Here is a 17,089-nt window from a genome sequence, read left to right as displayed (position 1 = left end):
GTCCTTTGATGCACAAAAGTTTTAATTTAGATGAAGTCCAACTTATCTAATTTTTCTTTTGTTGTCTGTGCTTTTGGTGTCATATCTAAGAAGTCATTGCCAAACCCAATGTCATGAAGCTCTCCTTCTATGACTTCTTCTAAGAGTTTTATGGTAGCTCTTGCATTTAGGTCTTTGATCAGGTTTAAGTTAATTTGTATATGGTGAAAGGTAAGGGTCCAACCAAGAACACAGACTTTCCCCCATATGTTTCTCCTTTTAATTTTTTTTTCTTCTGGCTGCTCTGTGCAGCTTGCAGGATCTCAGTTCCCCGACCAGGGATTGAACCGGGCCACTGCAGTGAAAGCCTGGAATCCTAACAACTAAGCCACCAGGGAACTCCCTCTTCTTTTAATTTCTTTCAGCAACATTTTGTAGTTTTCAGTGTGTAAGTCTGTCGCCTACTTGGTTAAGTTTATTCTTAAGTATATTATTCATTTTGATACTATTTTAAATTGAATTTTCTTAATTTCCTTTTCAGTTTGTTTAATGTTAATGATTTCTGAGTGTTGACTTTGTACCCTACAACTTTGCTGAATTTGTTTATTAGTTCTACTAGTTTATTTGATGGAATCTTTCGGGTTTTCTACATACAGGATCAAGTAATCTGCAAACAAATGGAGATAATTTTTCTTCTCCCTTTCCAATTTGGATATTGCTTTTCTTGCCTAATTGCTTTGGGTAGGACTTACAGTCCTATGTTGAATAGAAGTAGTGAAAGCAGGCATCCTTGTCTTGTTCCTGATCTCAGAGAAAAAGCTTTCAGTCTTTCGCCATGGAGTATTATGTTAGCTGTGGGTTTTTCATATATGGCCTTTATTACGTTGCAATAGTTTCCTTCTAGTCCTAGTTTGTTGAGCACTTTTATTAAAAAAAAGGTGTTATCAATTCTTCTGCATCAATTGAGATGATCGTGTGGTTTTTGTCCCCCTCTTCATTCTGTTAAAGTGGTGTATTACATTGACTGATTTTGATTACATTGATTGACTTGACCATCCTTGCATTGCAGGAATAAATCGCACTCGGTCAAGGTGTATAATCCTCTTAAAATGCTGTTGAATTTCGTTTGCTAGTATTTTGTTGAGGATTTTTGTATTAATATTCATAAGACATATCAGCCTGTAGTTTTCTTGTAGTGCCTTTGTCTGGCTTTGGGATTAGGGTTGCTGGCTTCATAGAACTGAGTTAGGAAAGTGTTCCATCTTGATCAATATTTTGGAAGAGTGTGGGAAGGTTTGGTGTTAACTCTTCTTTGAATGTTTGGTAGAAATCACCAGGGAAGCCATTAAGTTCTGGGCTTTCTTTGTTGTAAACTTTTTGGTTACTGTTTCAACCTCTTTACTAGATATAGGTCTATTCAGATTTTCTATTTCTCCATGTTCCAGTCTTGGTAGGTTGTGTGTTTCTAGGAATTTGTCGATTTTATCTAGGTTATCTAATTTGTTGGTGTACAATTGTTCATAGTACTTTTGGAATTCTTTTTATTTCTGTAAAATTGGTAGTATTGTCCCCTATTTCATTTCTGATTTTAGTTATTTGAGTCTTCTTTTTCTTAATCAATTTGGCTAAAGATTTGTCAATTTTGTTGATCTTTTAGAAGAACCGATTCTTGGTTTCATTGGCTTTATTAGTTTCTAGTCTCTATTTTGTTTATCATTGCTCTAATCTTTACTATTTCCTTCTTTCTGGTAGCTTTGGGTTTATTTTGTTCTTTTTTTAGTTTCTTAAGGTGTAAAGTTAGGTTACTGATTTGTGATCTTTCTTCACCCTTTCAGCACTGCTTTCACTGCATCCCATAAGTTTTGGTATGTTGTGCTTTCATTTTCATTTGTCTCCAAGATATTTTCTAATTTCCCTTATGATTTTTTTCTCTGACCCATTGGTTATTTAAGAGTGTGTTATTTAATTTCCACATACTTGTGAATTTCTTAGTTTTCCTTCTGCCATTGATTTCTAGTTTCATTCCACTGTGATTAGAAAAGACACTTTGTATGATTTCAATCTTTTAAAATTTATGTGCCTTTTTAATGGCTTAAAATATGGTCTTAGAGAATATTTCATGTTAACTTGAAAAACATGTGAATTCTACTACTGCTGGGTGGAATATTCTGTATATGTCTGCTATTTCCAATCAGTCCATGATGTTGTTCAAGTCTTCTATTTCCTTATTGATCATCTTTGTCTGGTTGTTCTATCCATTAATGGAAGTGTTGAAAGTGAGATATTGAAGCCGCCTACTGTTACTGTAGAGTCATCTATTTCTTCCCTTAAATACTATAAATGTGTGCTTCGTATATTTTTGAGTTTTGATGTTCAGTGCATATATGTTTATAACTGTTAAATCTTCTTGATACCGTGATCCTTTTATCACTATGTAATGTCCCTCCTTTTTTTTGTAACAATTTTTGACATAAAGTCTACTTTGTCTGATATTAGTATAGCCACACTTGCTCTCTTTTGGTTACTATTTGCATGGAGTCTTTTCCCATCCTTTCATTTTCAATCTATGCATGTTTTAAAATCTAAAGTGAGTCTTACAGACAGCACATAGTGGAATCCTGTTTTTTATCCATTATGCTAATCTATGTCTTTTGAGTAGGGTGTGACCCATTTACACTTAAAGTAATTACCCATAGGGAAGTACTTACTTTTGTCATTTTGTTCTTTATTTTTTGTATGTCTTATAGCATTTTGTTCCTCATTTATTCTGCTACTGCCTTCCTCTGTATTTAGTTGGTTTTTTGTAGTGACACACTTTGATTCCCTTCTCCTTTCCTTTTGTGCATATTTTATATTTTCTTTGTGGTTATCACTGAGATTACATATAATATCCTGAAGTTATGACAATCTATCTCAAATTGACAACAACTTAACTTCAGTTGCATACAAAAACCTTATGCCTTTACAGCTCTGCCCCCCACTTTGTTATTGATGTCACAAATTTCACCTTTATATGCTGTGTACCCATTAATATAGACTTAAAATTATTTTTTATACATCTGTCTTTTAAATCCTGTAGAAAATAAAAAGCAGAGTTACAAACCAAAATTACAATAATACTGATTTTTATATTTGTCTATGTATTTACCTTTCCCAGAGGACTTTATATTGTTACTTGGCTTCAAGTTACTCTCTAGCACTCTTTCACTTCAACTTGGACATTCCTTAGCACTTCTTGTAAGTCAGGTCTAGGGGTAATGAACTCCTTCCACTTTTGTGTGTCTGGGAATATTTTAATTTCTCCCTCATTTCTGAAGGACAGTTTTGCCAGATATAAAATTCTTGGTTAACAGTTTTTTTCCTTCAATACTTTAAATACATCATCCCATTGTCTTCTGGTCTGCAAGGTTTTTGCTGAGAAATCCACTGACAGCCTTACTGGGGCTCCCTTGTACATGATGAGTCACTTTCCTCCTGCTGCTTTCCAGATTCTACCTTTGTCTTTCAACAGTTTGATTATAATTTGTCTTGATGTAGGACTCCTGGATTTATACTACATGAAGTGTGTTGAGCTTCCTGGATTTGTATATCCATGTTATTCCTCAAACTTGAGAAGTTTTATTATTTATTCAAATAATCTATTTCTTCAAAAGAATTTCTCTCTTCTCCTTCTCCCATGATGCATATATTGCTGCACTTGATAGTGTCCTATAAGTCCCTTAGGTTCTGTTGACTTTTCTTTCTTTTTTCTTCTTGTACCTCAGGCTCCATTTTTTCAAATGACCTGTCTTTAAGTTCATTGATTCTTTCCTCTGCCTGTTCAAGTGTATTCTTGAACCCCTCTAGTAAAATTTTTATTTTGTTCATATTATTGCTTTCCTGATTTCCTTTACTTCTTTGAGTCTGGCTTCCTTCAGCTCTTTGAGCATATTTACAACAGTTATTTTAAAGTCTTTGTCTATTAAGTCTGATGCATGTGTTTCTTCAGGGGCTGTTTCTGGAAATTTATTTTGTTCTTTTGAAAGGGCCATGTTACTTCCCTGGTGGTCCAGTGGTTAAGTGGTTAAGAATGTGCATTTCAGCAAGCCTGGCATCTCACATTAAAATGGGAATAATTATGTTGTCTCTTGAGGATACAGATGCCTCTGTAACCCCCTCATATGAAGCTGTCTAGTGTCATATCAAACCACAGGGGCTGGGTGATGGAGTTAGATGTGGGAGAACAAAAAGATAAGTATGATCTTGCTTCATTATTGCCACTTCTGGGCCATTACTCGTTTAAACTTAAGCAAAAGACCATTCACAAGGCATTCAATTATACCAGTCTCTCCTCAAAACAGTTATCTTCCAAGATACTAGTCATTTCCTCACATTCAAGAATTTTTGCTCTTCTTTTCACAACAGTCCCTCTAAATGCTCCTAAACCTACCACCATTCTAGGAGAATTGCTCTAGTCTTAGAGTTTCTTGAATTCCTCAATCGCATTCCAGCTACCCACTTTTATGACTCATTATGAAGATAGAAGATCCTAAACATCAATATTTACTCATTGACAATAACCTATCCTTTGAACTCTCACATTCTTCTACTCCCTCTGTATCTGTTCTCTCACTTCATGAACACTTCAGCCATAAACCCTCTTTTTGTTCTTAGTCTGTTAGATTCCTCCTAGATTAGCTTCTTTCTGATTTTAGCTTATATCGCAAAGCACATATTTCAATTGCTTTAGTACGCACTTTCTGGCCACCTAACCAGAAATTCTTCTACTCTTAACTCTACAATCTCTTAATCCTGAATTTGGCCACCCATTTGTTCTACTTCTATATCAAGAAACTTGCTGAAAAAATAACCAGCAAACATGGATTGACACCACCAAAAATTCATGGTAAAGGCTGGATGCAAAATTTTTCTTCTTTCTTTTCTTAACTGAAGCTTTCAAGTCTTTATTACCACTTTCAGAATATCCGAAAATCATTTCACTCAGTAGATGACCTTATCTTGTATTTCACAGGAAAAAAATGGACTCTCATATGTTAACCCTACTATTTTTTGTTTATTTGATTTTTTAAATTGAATAAATTTGACACGTAACATTTTGTAAGTTTAAGGTGTAAAGTGTGTTACTTTGATACATTTATATATTGCAATAGGATTGTTGCAGTCATATTTATCACATTAAATAATTATAGTACAATACTATTATATTTGTTATACTGTGCATTGGATCTCTATGGCTTATTTACTACTTGTTACAAATTTAAATACCATCAGTCTTATCTGCCCCGCTCCAATTCCTTAGTAACCACCATTTTACTCTCTGTTTTTTACAGGTTTGACTTTTTTTGGATTCCAGATATAAGTGATTCATGATAACCCTTTTAACTTCCTGCCACCTCCACCTCTTATCTGCAAACTTATTTTCATTTGCAGCTATTTCTCTCTCTTGCTGCCTCCAATTCTTAGAGGAATGGGTGTTTCTCCTCTTGTTCATAGTAAATTCCTTAACCTATTTCTGAATCTCCAGCGACCAACTGGTTTTCCTTATTTTCTTCCTCTTACCCTCCTGTCCTTCATATATTCCTTCACCCCATACATATAACTCAGAAATGTTATAAACATTCAAGGCTATGATGAAATCTGTTGTTCTATAACCTATATCTATAATCTCCAATTCAGAACTCTACCTAGGCTTTTAGGTCCATATTTGCAACCATCCATTGGACATTTTCACCTGCATGTCCCATAGGTAACCAAACCTAATAACTAAAATCTAATTATACATCTTATTTCCCAATCCCTTAAATCTGAACCTTCTTCTCCATTCTTGGTTTCAGTTCATCAGCACCACGATTAATCCAGTCTTCTCTTCCAGATACATGGGTATCATCTTAGAATCTATGCCATCACCCTCAGAAGTGGCCTACATTCAGATGCCACCTGCTTTTCATTCTATCTCCTAAATAAATCTTAGATTTCTTCCCAAATTTAGTCCCAATGCTTAATTTAAGTCCTCATTTTGATCACTTGAAATGACTGCATTCATTCTTTCTCTTGTAAATTGAAGCATATGTACATACGTATTTAATATATGTATATTAATAGAAATATAATTTTTAATATATATATATACATATATATACATATATATGTATATATATATAAATGCAACTTGATGGTTGCCACTTATTTTTATATTCCTGGATCTTAGACCATTGCTTAGCATCAATATATGTTTGCTGAGTGAATTCCAGACTATTCTCTATCCTATTTATCCTCTATCCCACTGTCAGGAAGACTTTTCTAAAGCATATATTAAATCCTTCAATAAATTTTGAATGAATAAGAATACAGTACAAACTACATAGTCATAATCATCGAGATAGGGCTCTAATCTACCTTCACAGCTTCTTTTCCTATACTGCCCTATAGTTCCTTTTGGAGCCATAGGATCACCTTATGGTACATAAAACATACCATACATTCCCTCATTTCCAAGATTTTATTATATACTATTCTCTCTCTGCTTGCAGGATCCGTCTTCCCTAATTTACCCAACTCCTCCTAATCTTAGCTAAAGGGTTGGGCTTAGTAGTGGGCTTATGACCCGATCCTTCCAGACTGAGACAGATGCCTCTTCTCTGTGCTCACATATTATCCTGCACAGATCTCTACTGTAGCACTTAGTATGCTATGGGAATAACTTGATTTTCCTTTTTTACTTATTGAAAGTTCCTTAAGGACATAAACTATATTTTATTTCAGTATTCTCAGAACCTCATTAAGGACCCAGTACACAGCAGACACTCAATCATGTTTCTTAAATAAATCAGGATATTTAGAGTTTAACATATAAGAATATATAGTATACATTTTTTCTTCCCCTGTTCTTGAGAAATGTAAAAAAATATTTCCCTTTCCCCTCTTTAAGATAATTGCTGCTGTGAGTGAAGGGTTCTTCCATGGCAGATAAGAGATTAAATTAAAAAAGTTTTCAATTGCTTACCACTGGCCAGTGCAGAAAGAGGAGGAGACAGAGAAATTCCTGTGTCTGCCTTAACCCAAGAATATCTCAATACTCCTTTTCCCTAATTCTGTGTTTCCTAACTTTCCTAGAACAAGTACAGCATTGTTGAAGTTTCTTAATGAACCTAATGGGAAAATAAGAAGAATAAAAGCTGGGAGTTTTTGTTTTGTTTTTTAAAAAGTGATTATGCCTTATACATGAACTGGAAAGGAAAAGAAATCCAAACTTCATTTCAATAATCGAGAAAGTGCCTGTCATTATCCCATCTCTGTTTCTCTTATGCACCCCTAATGAAGACCTCTAGCCCATTAAGTTTACCTGTATAACTGTGAGTATTCTTTTGTAAATCAAAAGGAGAATCACAAAGAATAATGATAATTTCTGAGGAATGCAGTGAAGTATGTATAACAGCTAGCTTTATAGTAGATGTATCAAATGGAAAGGAGGAAGGGAATTGTGTAGTTCCTATATTTATGGAAGAAACTAAGAACCGCATGGCTAGCATATTTCTTAGACTTCAGAATTTCACAGGCTAGTAAATTTTTTTTTTTAATTGAGGGAACCAACATAAGATCCTCCACTTTCAACTGCCTGTGCAGGAATAATTTAACATAGCAGGCCTTAGGCTGTTTATCTTCAGAAAGGCCTATTTGCAAGGCTGGCCCTTGACGGCATCTGGGAACTTGATTTTTGAAAACATTTAAGTGATAAGATTCTAAATGCTGTGCCAGCCTACTTAGACTATACCATGAGATTTATGGTGAATAACTACTTTCTTTCTGAGAATCTGAAATTTTGGTTGACAGAGGGTGCCTATGTAACCAGCCCTTAAAAAAAACCCAAGCTCTTGAGTCTCAAATGGAGTTCCCCATGCCAAAACACTGCAAGTGTGTTGAGTGAATTTTTGAAGCTGGAGAGAGGGTGCACTCTGTGTGACCTCTCACAGGAGGGAAAGAGCGTAGAAAGCCTGCGCACAGATTCCTCTAGACTCCACCTTATGTCTTTTTCCATTAGTGATCTGGCTGTGTATCTTTACGATGTCTCTGTAATAAATCTTAGCTCTGAGTATGACAGTATACTAAGTCCTGTGAGTCCTTCTAGAGAATCGCAGAATGTGTGGGTGGTATTGGGGACCCCCAAAACACTAAGTAATGATATTAAACAAGCGAACAAAAAACTCTATGATCATCATTCAATGAATATATATGTTAATAAAATTTTGCTCTTTATTCTGACAGTACAGAAACATGGAAACAGTATCAGAATAAAGGACAGAATTTTAAACGGAACAAATTCAGCATTGTAAGAAGTTCATTACATTATTCTCATTTTTCTCATTTTGCTGTAGATCAGTGAAAACCTTATAATGGACCAATAACAGACATGTGCCTGGTAACTACTAGACTGAGTAATTTTTGCCTGGGTATACCTTTCTTCCAATTTACTTTCTTTTGAAACTAAAAGCACTAAACAGAAGTTTTATGTGTACAGGAGTAGTTTTAAAAAGCTGAACATTCTGGTAAGCCACTAAAGACTTCACTGAAATAGTTGATTTTTAACTGTTACATTTAAAGAATGGAAGACTATTATAAATTAATAACAAATTTAGTTCCAGGATATTTTAAGATTTGTACAGTCCTCTCACCAGCCAAATAACAATGTAAAAAAAAAACCAAAAAATAAAACTAGCTGAGATAGTAATACTTCTGACTTTCAGTTTGTCATTTTATTTAAAAATTATTTATGGAAGATAACATTCTTATCTTTCCTCAATACAATCACCTTAAAATGAATTCTTCCCACAGGTCACAATGGCTTTAAAAAAGATAGTAAATAAAAATCTCAAATTTCATCCATTAATATATCACTGTGTTTTAGTTCTTCAAGGCACTTTCTAACAATATAATATTTTCCATTGCACAAGACTCAAATTCCATTTACCAGGGTAAATAACTTTCAAAACCAAAACCACATACCTTTTGCTGTAGTTCTTTTACTGCTGAATCTCTATCCATGCATGCCTGTCGAAAGGCTTCATAAGCTTTATTGAGTTGCTCGCCAATGTTTTTATCCATTCCTCTCCGTCCTGTAGCATCACTATAAATGATGGAGTAAATGACAGGTCTGGAAAATAATTGAAAAATTTAGATAGCTATTAAGTTATATAAATCTCATTTAAAAAATGTACCTCAAAGACAGTTCTATATGGTTTATCATGAACATTATAGCACCAAGTACTATAATGTTTTATAAAGGCAAAAAAGCCTCATTTAAAATCCTGATCAGAAAATTGTAAAGCCTTAACTTCTACAATTTTTAAATATTCTTTACTAATGTTTAAGGAGCAATTAGGGTTCCAGTTCATAAAGATGTTACTTTGTAAATGGTATTCTATAAATGCAAGCTAAAAATGGAAAAATATAAAAGGCCATTTCTTATTAATCTTTATTACAGAAATGCACAACAGGATTAGCAATGTGAGAAGGGACTTCTTTTTACTAAATGGACAGTTACTCCCACTTACAAGGTAAATGCTTGCTACACTGAAATTAGAGCAAAATTAAGTAGATAAATGTTTGTGGATGGAGTTCACACTGTTGTTACCACAGAGCAATTAAAATGTGTGAAAATGCTCTTATTTTAGCACAAAATCTAGGGAGAGCTGCTGTTGGACTGTACATTAAAAAAGAAAAATCACATCCCATCAGTCCTACCCCTATGCTCTATTAGTTTTCCAACTTTTTTGCTATTTCTGAACTACAGGTGATTTACTCAGTGGAGGTAATTTACTTTTATCGTCTCAACTTGCATAACAGCTCTAACGACATTCCCTGACTCTGAGCAGAGGGTCATCTAATGACTGATTCTTCCTGTCAAGCTGTAAAAACCACACCACAGAGCCTTTCTCTTAATCCTCTGAAAGCCACAGAGTAGACAAAGTTCTCTATCAGTCATAGGGGATTTGGGGGGTACCAAATTATTTCACTCCCTTATGATTGGAAATCCTTCATAACAGTCTCTAACCTTTTAAAACACCTTTACTTTATCTTCGGGTATACATGCTTTAAAAAACTTTCAGTATTTTACATTAAGATGTTCATATAACATAAATTCACCATTCTAAAGTATACACTTCTGTGGTTTTCAGTATATTCACAATGTTGTGTAACCATCACCAATATCTAATCACAGAACATTTTTATCACCTCAGAAAGAAACCCTGTACCTATTAGCAGTTAGTCCCAATTCACATCTCCCTTCTATCCCCTGACAACCACTAATCTACTTTCTGACTCTATGGATTTGCCTACTTTGGACGTTTGGAGTCATAAAATACATGGCCTTTTTGTCTGGCTTTTTTCATGTAGCATAATATTTCCAACCTTTATCCATGTTGTAGCATGTAACAGTACTTCATTGTTTTTTATGTCTGAATAATATTTCATTTTATGAATATACTACATTTTGTTTATTCATTTCTCAGTTAATGGACATTTGGGTTGTTTCCACTTTTTGGTTATTTTGAATAAAGCTACAATTTGTGTGTACATATCTGTGTGAACATATGTTTTTAATCTCTTAGATATATGCCTGGGAGCAGAATTCCTGGGAGAGATGACAATTATGTTTAACTTTTTGAGGAACTGCCACAAAAGTTCCAGACATTTCCACAGAAGCTGTACCATTTTATATTTCCACTAGCAACGTACAAGAGTTCCAATTTCTCCACATCTTCACCAATAATTGTTGCCCATTTTAAAATTATATGCTACGATCCTAGGGGGTATGAAGTGATACCTCATCAGTTTTGATGTTGAGCATCTTTACAGTGCTTATTGGTCATTTGTGTATCTTCTTTGGAGAAATGTCTAGTCAAGTCCTTTGCCCACTTTTCATATATACATACATATATATATAATTTGTAATATTTTCTCCCATTCTATAGATTATCTTTTCATTTCTTTGATAGTGTCCTTTGACAAAGTTTTTAGTTTGATGAAGTCCAATTTATCTATTTTTTTTTTGTTCTTGTGCTTTTCATATCATATCTAAGAAACCATTGCCTAACCCAAGATCACATGGATTTTCACCTGCATTTCCTTTTAGAAATTTTATAATTTTAGCTTTTACATTTAGATCTTTGATTCATATTGCGTTAATTTGTATAATATGGTATGAGGTAGGGCTCCAGATTCATTCCTCTGCATGTGGCTAGCCAGTTGTCCTGGTATCATTTGTTGAAAAGGCTATTCTTTTCCCACTGAATGCCCTTGGCAGCCTTGGTGAAAATCAGTTGACCATAAATCACAATGCCCTTTTGAATACCTAGGTAACATTTCAATCCCATCAGCCAGTCTTTCACTTTAAGATACTAAATACACTCCTAAGTTATTTTCTAGGCTTGATAAAAACAATTTCAAGAATTTTATTATGGGGATTACAGTGTCTTTACCTTATGAAGCAATGAAAGAATGATATATTTTTTAGGCACTCCACTTGAAATTTGTTTTTACTGCTACCTCTGATAGATGGAAAAGATGAAATACTGTTAGGATAATTAACATTGCCAGGATCTCTGACATACCATAGACACTATGGAAACATGAGTAATTAGCATGAACACAAAGCGTCACTTTGAGTATTTATTTAGATACTATTATCATTCAAAAAAGTGATTTAGGGTGGCTTAAAAAAACACACAAGATTAAAAATAAGTATATAAGAAGGAAAAGAAAAATAAGGGTAGGTAGCTACAGGGACTATAGTATACTGTAATATGCTCATGCAGAAATTAGATGATTTAATTAGCTAAGTGGCTAGGTTGTCTATCACTGTCTTAATAAGCTGCAGATGTCATAACAAATTGTCAATGTAAACCACACCTATATTTATCTGGGACAAACAAGAGGCTTGAATTGGGAACCTATCTAGTTTCTTGTTTTGTTCTATCACTGACTGACCCTGTGAGCTTAGTTCAGGGCCACTAAATCTTTTTGGACTCAAGTTTCTATCTCTTCAAAACAAAAAAAGATGTCTGGATTCAATTTCTAAGAAACTTCTTTGTTCTACAGTTCTTGAGTCTGTGAATCTAAAAATGTATGTCTGTTCCATCAAGAAGGTGCATTCTTGTTTTTAAAAATGTAAATACAGTACTAAAAACAGCTGCATCATATGCAAGTAAATCATGTGCAGCCTTCATTTCAGTTCCTTGAATTAGATCACACAAATGTCACTAGGAAGAGTTACTGAGTAAATTCCACATGGATGCATCCTATTTCCTGAAATAAGAATGTATGCTGGGGAGATATGATTCAGGTCAATACAACTAAATAAATGATACATTCAATTCCTATCTCACAACCAAGAAAATTGGGTGTTAGATCAGTGACACTGACCAGAGAAAAAGGAAACAGTCTCTGGGACCCAGCTAATTAAATTGGACAGATTTCAAATATTAACACCCTGAACTTTAAAGCCACTTGTTCCTCTATTTTTTAAAGCATTTGTTAAGTGTAAAATTAATTTCACAATTTAAGAGGCAGTCACAATTCAATTACATTTTGGTATGCCTTCTGCAAAACTTGCCAGGCTCCAGGGAAATGGTTTTATTTATAATAAACATGCTCAAACTCAAATCAAATGGCCACTCTCATCCCCTAAACCCAGGAGGTCCAAGCTAGAGCCAGCTCTGCCTTGGAAACATTCTTCTAGTTATGGCTTCACTCTTTTAAATGTATTTTAAGGAAAGCCTTCAGTGGTAATTTCTTTATTTCTGGGTTTGGTTTACTGGTTTCCTCCACAAGGAAAAACTTAACTCACTGATGCCCAAGACAGTAGCTGGGTGGGCAGAATACAAAGCATCCCACCCCCAGGGTAATCCTGGCTTCAGGATAGTCCTGTCACACCCACCTCTATTCCTCTGACAGAAGTTCCTTTTTTCCTTTGGGTTGTTCCTGTAAGATGGAAAATGGAGGGTGGCAAGTTCCTATTCTGCCTCCCAGGTCCAGCATGTGCTTGCACAGGAAGAAGTACTAAGAAAATCCCTGGGCATCAGGCTGCTTCCTCTTTCATTGATCCTTGGTTCATAATGAAACTGTTCTAGGATAGGAGAATCAGCCTGCATGAGGGCAATAATTTTATTTTCCCTTGGTAAAATTTCCCAGCTCCAACAAAGGTGTGTCAACTACTAGGGCCAAACTTTGACTTCAATAACATATATGCCATTATGATTCAATTAAATTAGAAAAACTGAAGTACTTGTTCGCTTAATACATGTAAGGCACTATGTGGGATGCAGCAAGGGGCTTTAGGGATAGTGTCACCTTAATGTTGTGTTCCTTTTACAAAGTTTTTCACCAGCTCTTCATTTCCTGTTACTCGTATTCCAATCTGACTGATAAGGCTCAGAGGAGTTAAATGACCTGCATACAGCTACAAGGCTATAAGCAAGTGACTGGGACTAAATCTTTGAAACTCTTAGTTCAAGAATTGTTTATTAAAGCCAGCTGCAAAGTATTCTCCTAGAATACCATGATGGATATTTCATTCCATAAAACATTTACTGAGTGTCAACAAAAAACAAAGCCTGGGCTGGGCGCCACTGATGTAGTGAAAACAAAACAGACATGAAAACTACCCTGACCAAGGCACCATTAGCTGTAACTTAAAGAATATATATGAGTACCTGGAGATATTTAAAGGCTAGAGTTTGGAAAGGGAAGTGCTCACATCTATTTACAAGGTTTAGGAAAGGCTTTGAGAGGTAGATGGCATTTGACTTGGGTTTTGAATTATGGGTAGGGATGACCTCACCCATTCCTTTTATTTGACTGTCAAATAGCAGTCATCCTTTCTAAAACAGGTTCCTGACAGCTATAAAGATGTTTTTTTGTGCTAGATAATATCCATTCTTCACCAAAACAGCCCAGGATTACATACATTTCTTATGCATCGTTCAGTTTGAACTTCCAGATCAGGACAACTCTGCAAACCTGAGACAATTCTTAAGTATAACAATTACGGTTACTTATAGAAGTGATTAATTAGGCTAGTGCTTGTCCATGATGCTTGAAAAGAAGCAAGGGTAGTAATGAAATAAAGGACAAGTCCTATATCTGCTCTGGACCTCGATTTTCCTTGCTTTTAAAATGAAGGGGTTACAAGACATAATCTCCTTCAACTTTATGATTAGACAGCATTTCTAAACAAATACAGAGTATAGAAGCTTTTGCTTGGCAAATATAGTGATTTATTTTTCCTCATAAATGATATCATGGATTTAAAAGTTACAAGCCAGTTGATATGGTAATTCATTTAAAGATAGTGAGAAGTATGGAATAAAGTTATATGGGATGTCCTAGAAGAGATATGATACTGTGAAAATATGTGATATGAAAATACATGATGTAACTGTGAAAATTAATGACTTTATTTAATAACAATTATATAGTCCCTCCTAACACTTTACTAGGTAGAATGAAAAAAAAAAGTACAGGCTTTGAATTCAGATCTCAGATCTGCAGTTTTCTAGCCATTTACTTAGCTTCTCTGAGTATTAGTTTTCTTATACATAGTTTGTAGGTTTATTGTGAAGATTGAGATCATATATGAAGCAATATCTGTTAACTGTTCCTCAATATCCATTCTCTCCTCTTCTAGTATTCCTGATTTTTAGCTGATGTGGTCATGTGACTGTGTTCTGGTCATCGGCTAGTAAGTGTAACTTCCAAGACAAGCTCTCTTCTTTTTCCCTTTCCCAGTTGGATGGAATATTGTGGTTAGTCACCCGAAACACTGTGGTGAGGGCAACACTTCCAGGATGGTGGAACAAGGAGATGTGGAACAACAAGAATGAAGATGCCCAGGTCCTTGACACTGTGGAGCTGCCAGATCAGCTCTGGACATCTTATACTTTGAATTGTAACAGAGCTGCCAGATCAGCTCTGGACATCTTATACTTTGAATTCTAATACGTGAGAGAAATAAAATATCTGTCTTATTTGTTTAAGCCACTGTCTTTGGGGCTGAGCTGTATCCTAACTGAGAGGAGCTGAGCTGTACCCTAACTGGTACAATATTCAAGACTGGTTCAGTGCTGAACACACAGTAGGGGAAAGAGACAAACTCACAGTCTTTGCCTTTTAAGCTCTAATTAGAGCTTATAATTTAGTAAGGCAGAAACACATGGAAGTGATTAACCATATTAGCAGGTCAATTATAAATGTGTAAAAATGTATAAGCATATCTTGATAGGTATCTGGGAAACACAGGTAGAAGCATTTGTAGGAACTGACCCAAAGGATCACTCAAGATTTGTACATTTCATTGTATTTAAGTTTTATTTCAAAAGAAGAAGAAAAGAAAGAACTGTTAAATAAAGAGTATAAGCAGGAAAAAGGCTCAATAGAAGGAACAATTAACATGAGAGGAACTGTGGAAGGCTTCACAGAGGATCTGACGCTTATACTGGGCCCTGAAATATGAGAAGGATTTCAACAAGTAGAGAATGAGAGGGGAAAGAACATTCACTCAGAAAGAGCAGAGGCTCTGAGAAATCACTAGTATAGTGCATTTAGGGACTGGTGGTGAGTATTGTATTTATGAAAGTAAGGTGTATGTACAGAGAGGATGGAGAGGTCAGGGTGCTAAGACAGGTGCATAGTCAAGGCCACCATGTGTGATTGTGCTGCACTGAAAGAACCCTATGGGTACCATTCATGTAGACCATAATAGGAAAGAGTTACACCCTAGAGTTACAGAGTGCACTAACTACTTAAACTATACACAGCAGATTTAGATACGGCCAGATTGCAGTAGACCTTGAATGTCACTCCAAGAAATTTAGACTTTAACTTGCTAACATTAAGGAATAATGGAGGATTGTCAAGCAGGAGATGGATATGTTTTAGAAAGATTAACTGGATACCAGCAGGGAATATAAACTAATGAGGGTGACAAAGTGAGGATATCCATAAGAAACTACTGCTGTATTCTGGGTGAAAGATGAGGGCTTAAACTAGAGTAGGGAAAATGAAAGATGAATGGATTCAAGACACATTTTAAAGGCAGAATCAACAGGATTTGTTGGCCAACTGGATCTGTACAACAGACAAGAAGGAAGCATTCAGGGCCCAGCAATTCTGAATCAGTTGGCCTGGGAAGGAGTCCTATAATCTATATTTTAATAAGTAAAGTAACCAGGTTATTTTGTTAAAGATAGTTTACCAGCCATATTTTTCAAAAATTAGGCAAACAGTGATGCTAGTCAGCCACAGAGAAACAGGAAGAAATACTGAGGGGAAGAGGAGAGGATATTGAATTCAATTTTGAACAAAAGTGCTAACAGAGACATAATTAACAACAGTCAGGAAAAATGTACCAATTGAGTGATAATGGAATCTAAAGGAAGAAATGATGGCTAAGTATGCCTTCCCTCCTGCTTATATTCTTAAAGTTTTTAATGTCCTCTGATACTGGTTGACAGTCAACCAGGCCAACATCTTTTTACCAAAAAAGAAACAAACAAAACCCTTACATTTTTAAAAAGAAAACAGTGGAGAGAGAAAGAAGCAATACTTGTTATTGTACCACCTTGTGTCACAAGATATACACTTTTTTTCTCCCAAATATAAACCAAAAAAGAGGATAGGCCCACTGGACAATGTCAGAAGGAAAACTAGGATATGCATAAAATAGTAAGGCATTTTAGTATAAGTCTGTTACCTTATATGAAGACATTATTAGCCAAACAGGTAGGAATGTTATCTAACGTTCTGTTCTGTTAACCTTTATACAGTGTTAAATAACAAGAAAAATAACTTTCTGGTAGAGTGTTTGAATGTGTTATTTTTCTTAAGTCTCTCTCTTCTACTCTACCAAATTTATGATAATGAAATAGTATTATTAATGATCTTTCACAAGAGTAGAACGTTAGTACCTATCTTCTGGTTTTAATTTAAAAAGTGTGAAAAAATATTTTCAGTAATCTTAAAAAGGTCCCCCCAACCAGAAGAGATGACACAGGTTGCACCAGATTCATAAAGGGCAAAGTTGTTTTTGAAAAAGAAGTAGTTAAAATCTCATGAG

The 17,089-nt window shown here is 35.0% G+C and overlaps 1 protein-coding gene across 7 annotated transcripts in view; it reads right to left on the bottom strand.

Moving 5' to 3' along the window:
* Window positions 1-17,089, bottom strand: part of TANK (TRAF family member associated NFKB activator) — a 75,024-nt gene that overhangs the window by 45,467 nt on the left and 12,468 nt on the right. For 4 of the 7 annotated variants that reach the window (XR_014264639.1, XM_082465132.1, XM_082465135.1 and 1 more), the window contains exon 2: window positions 8,980-9,127. Coding sequence is in view for 6 of the 7 variants with exons in the window: in XM_082465132.1 (XP_082321258.1) it covers window positions 8,980-9,078 (99 nt within the window). In the remaining variant the exon portion in view is untranslated. Of the gene's footprint in view, window positions 1-8,979; window positions 9,128-11,456; window positions 11,526-12,913; window positions 13,103-17,089 lie in introns of all 7 variants that reach the window. The other 3 variants (XM_082465133.1, XM_082465138.1, XM_082465134.1) reach the window with 2 other exon arrangements.

The sequence above is a fragment of the Balaenoptera physalus genome, assembly GCF_965194825.1.
Source record: "Balaenoptera physalus genome assembly, chromosome: 6".
Lineage (NCBI taxonomy): Eukaryota > Metazoa > Chordata > Mammalia > Artiodactyla > Balaenopteridae > Balaenoptera > Balaenoptera physalus.
This window is presented reverse-complemented; position numbering and strand designations above follow the sequence as displayed.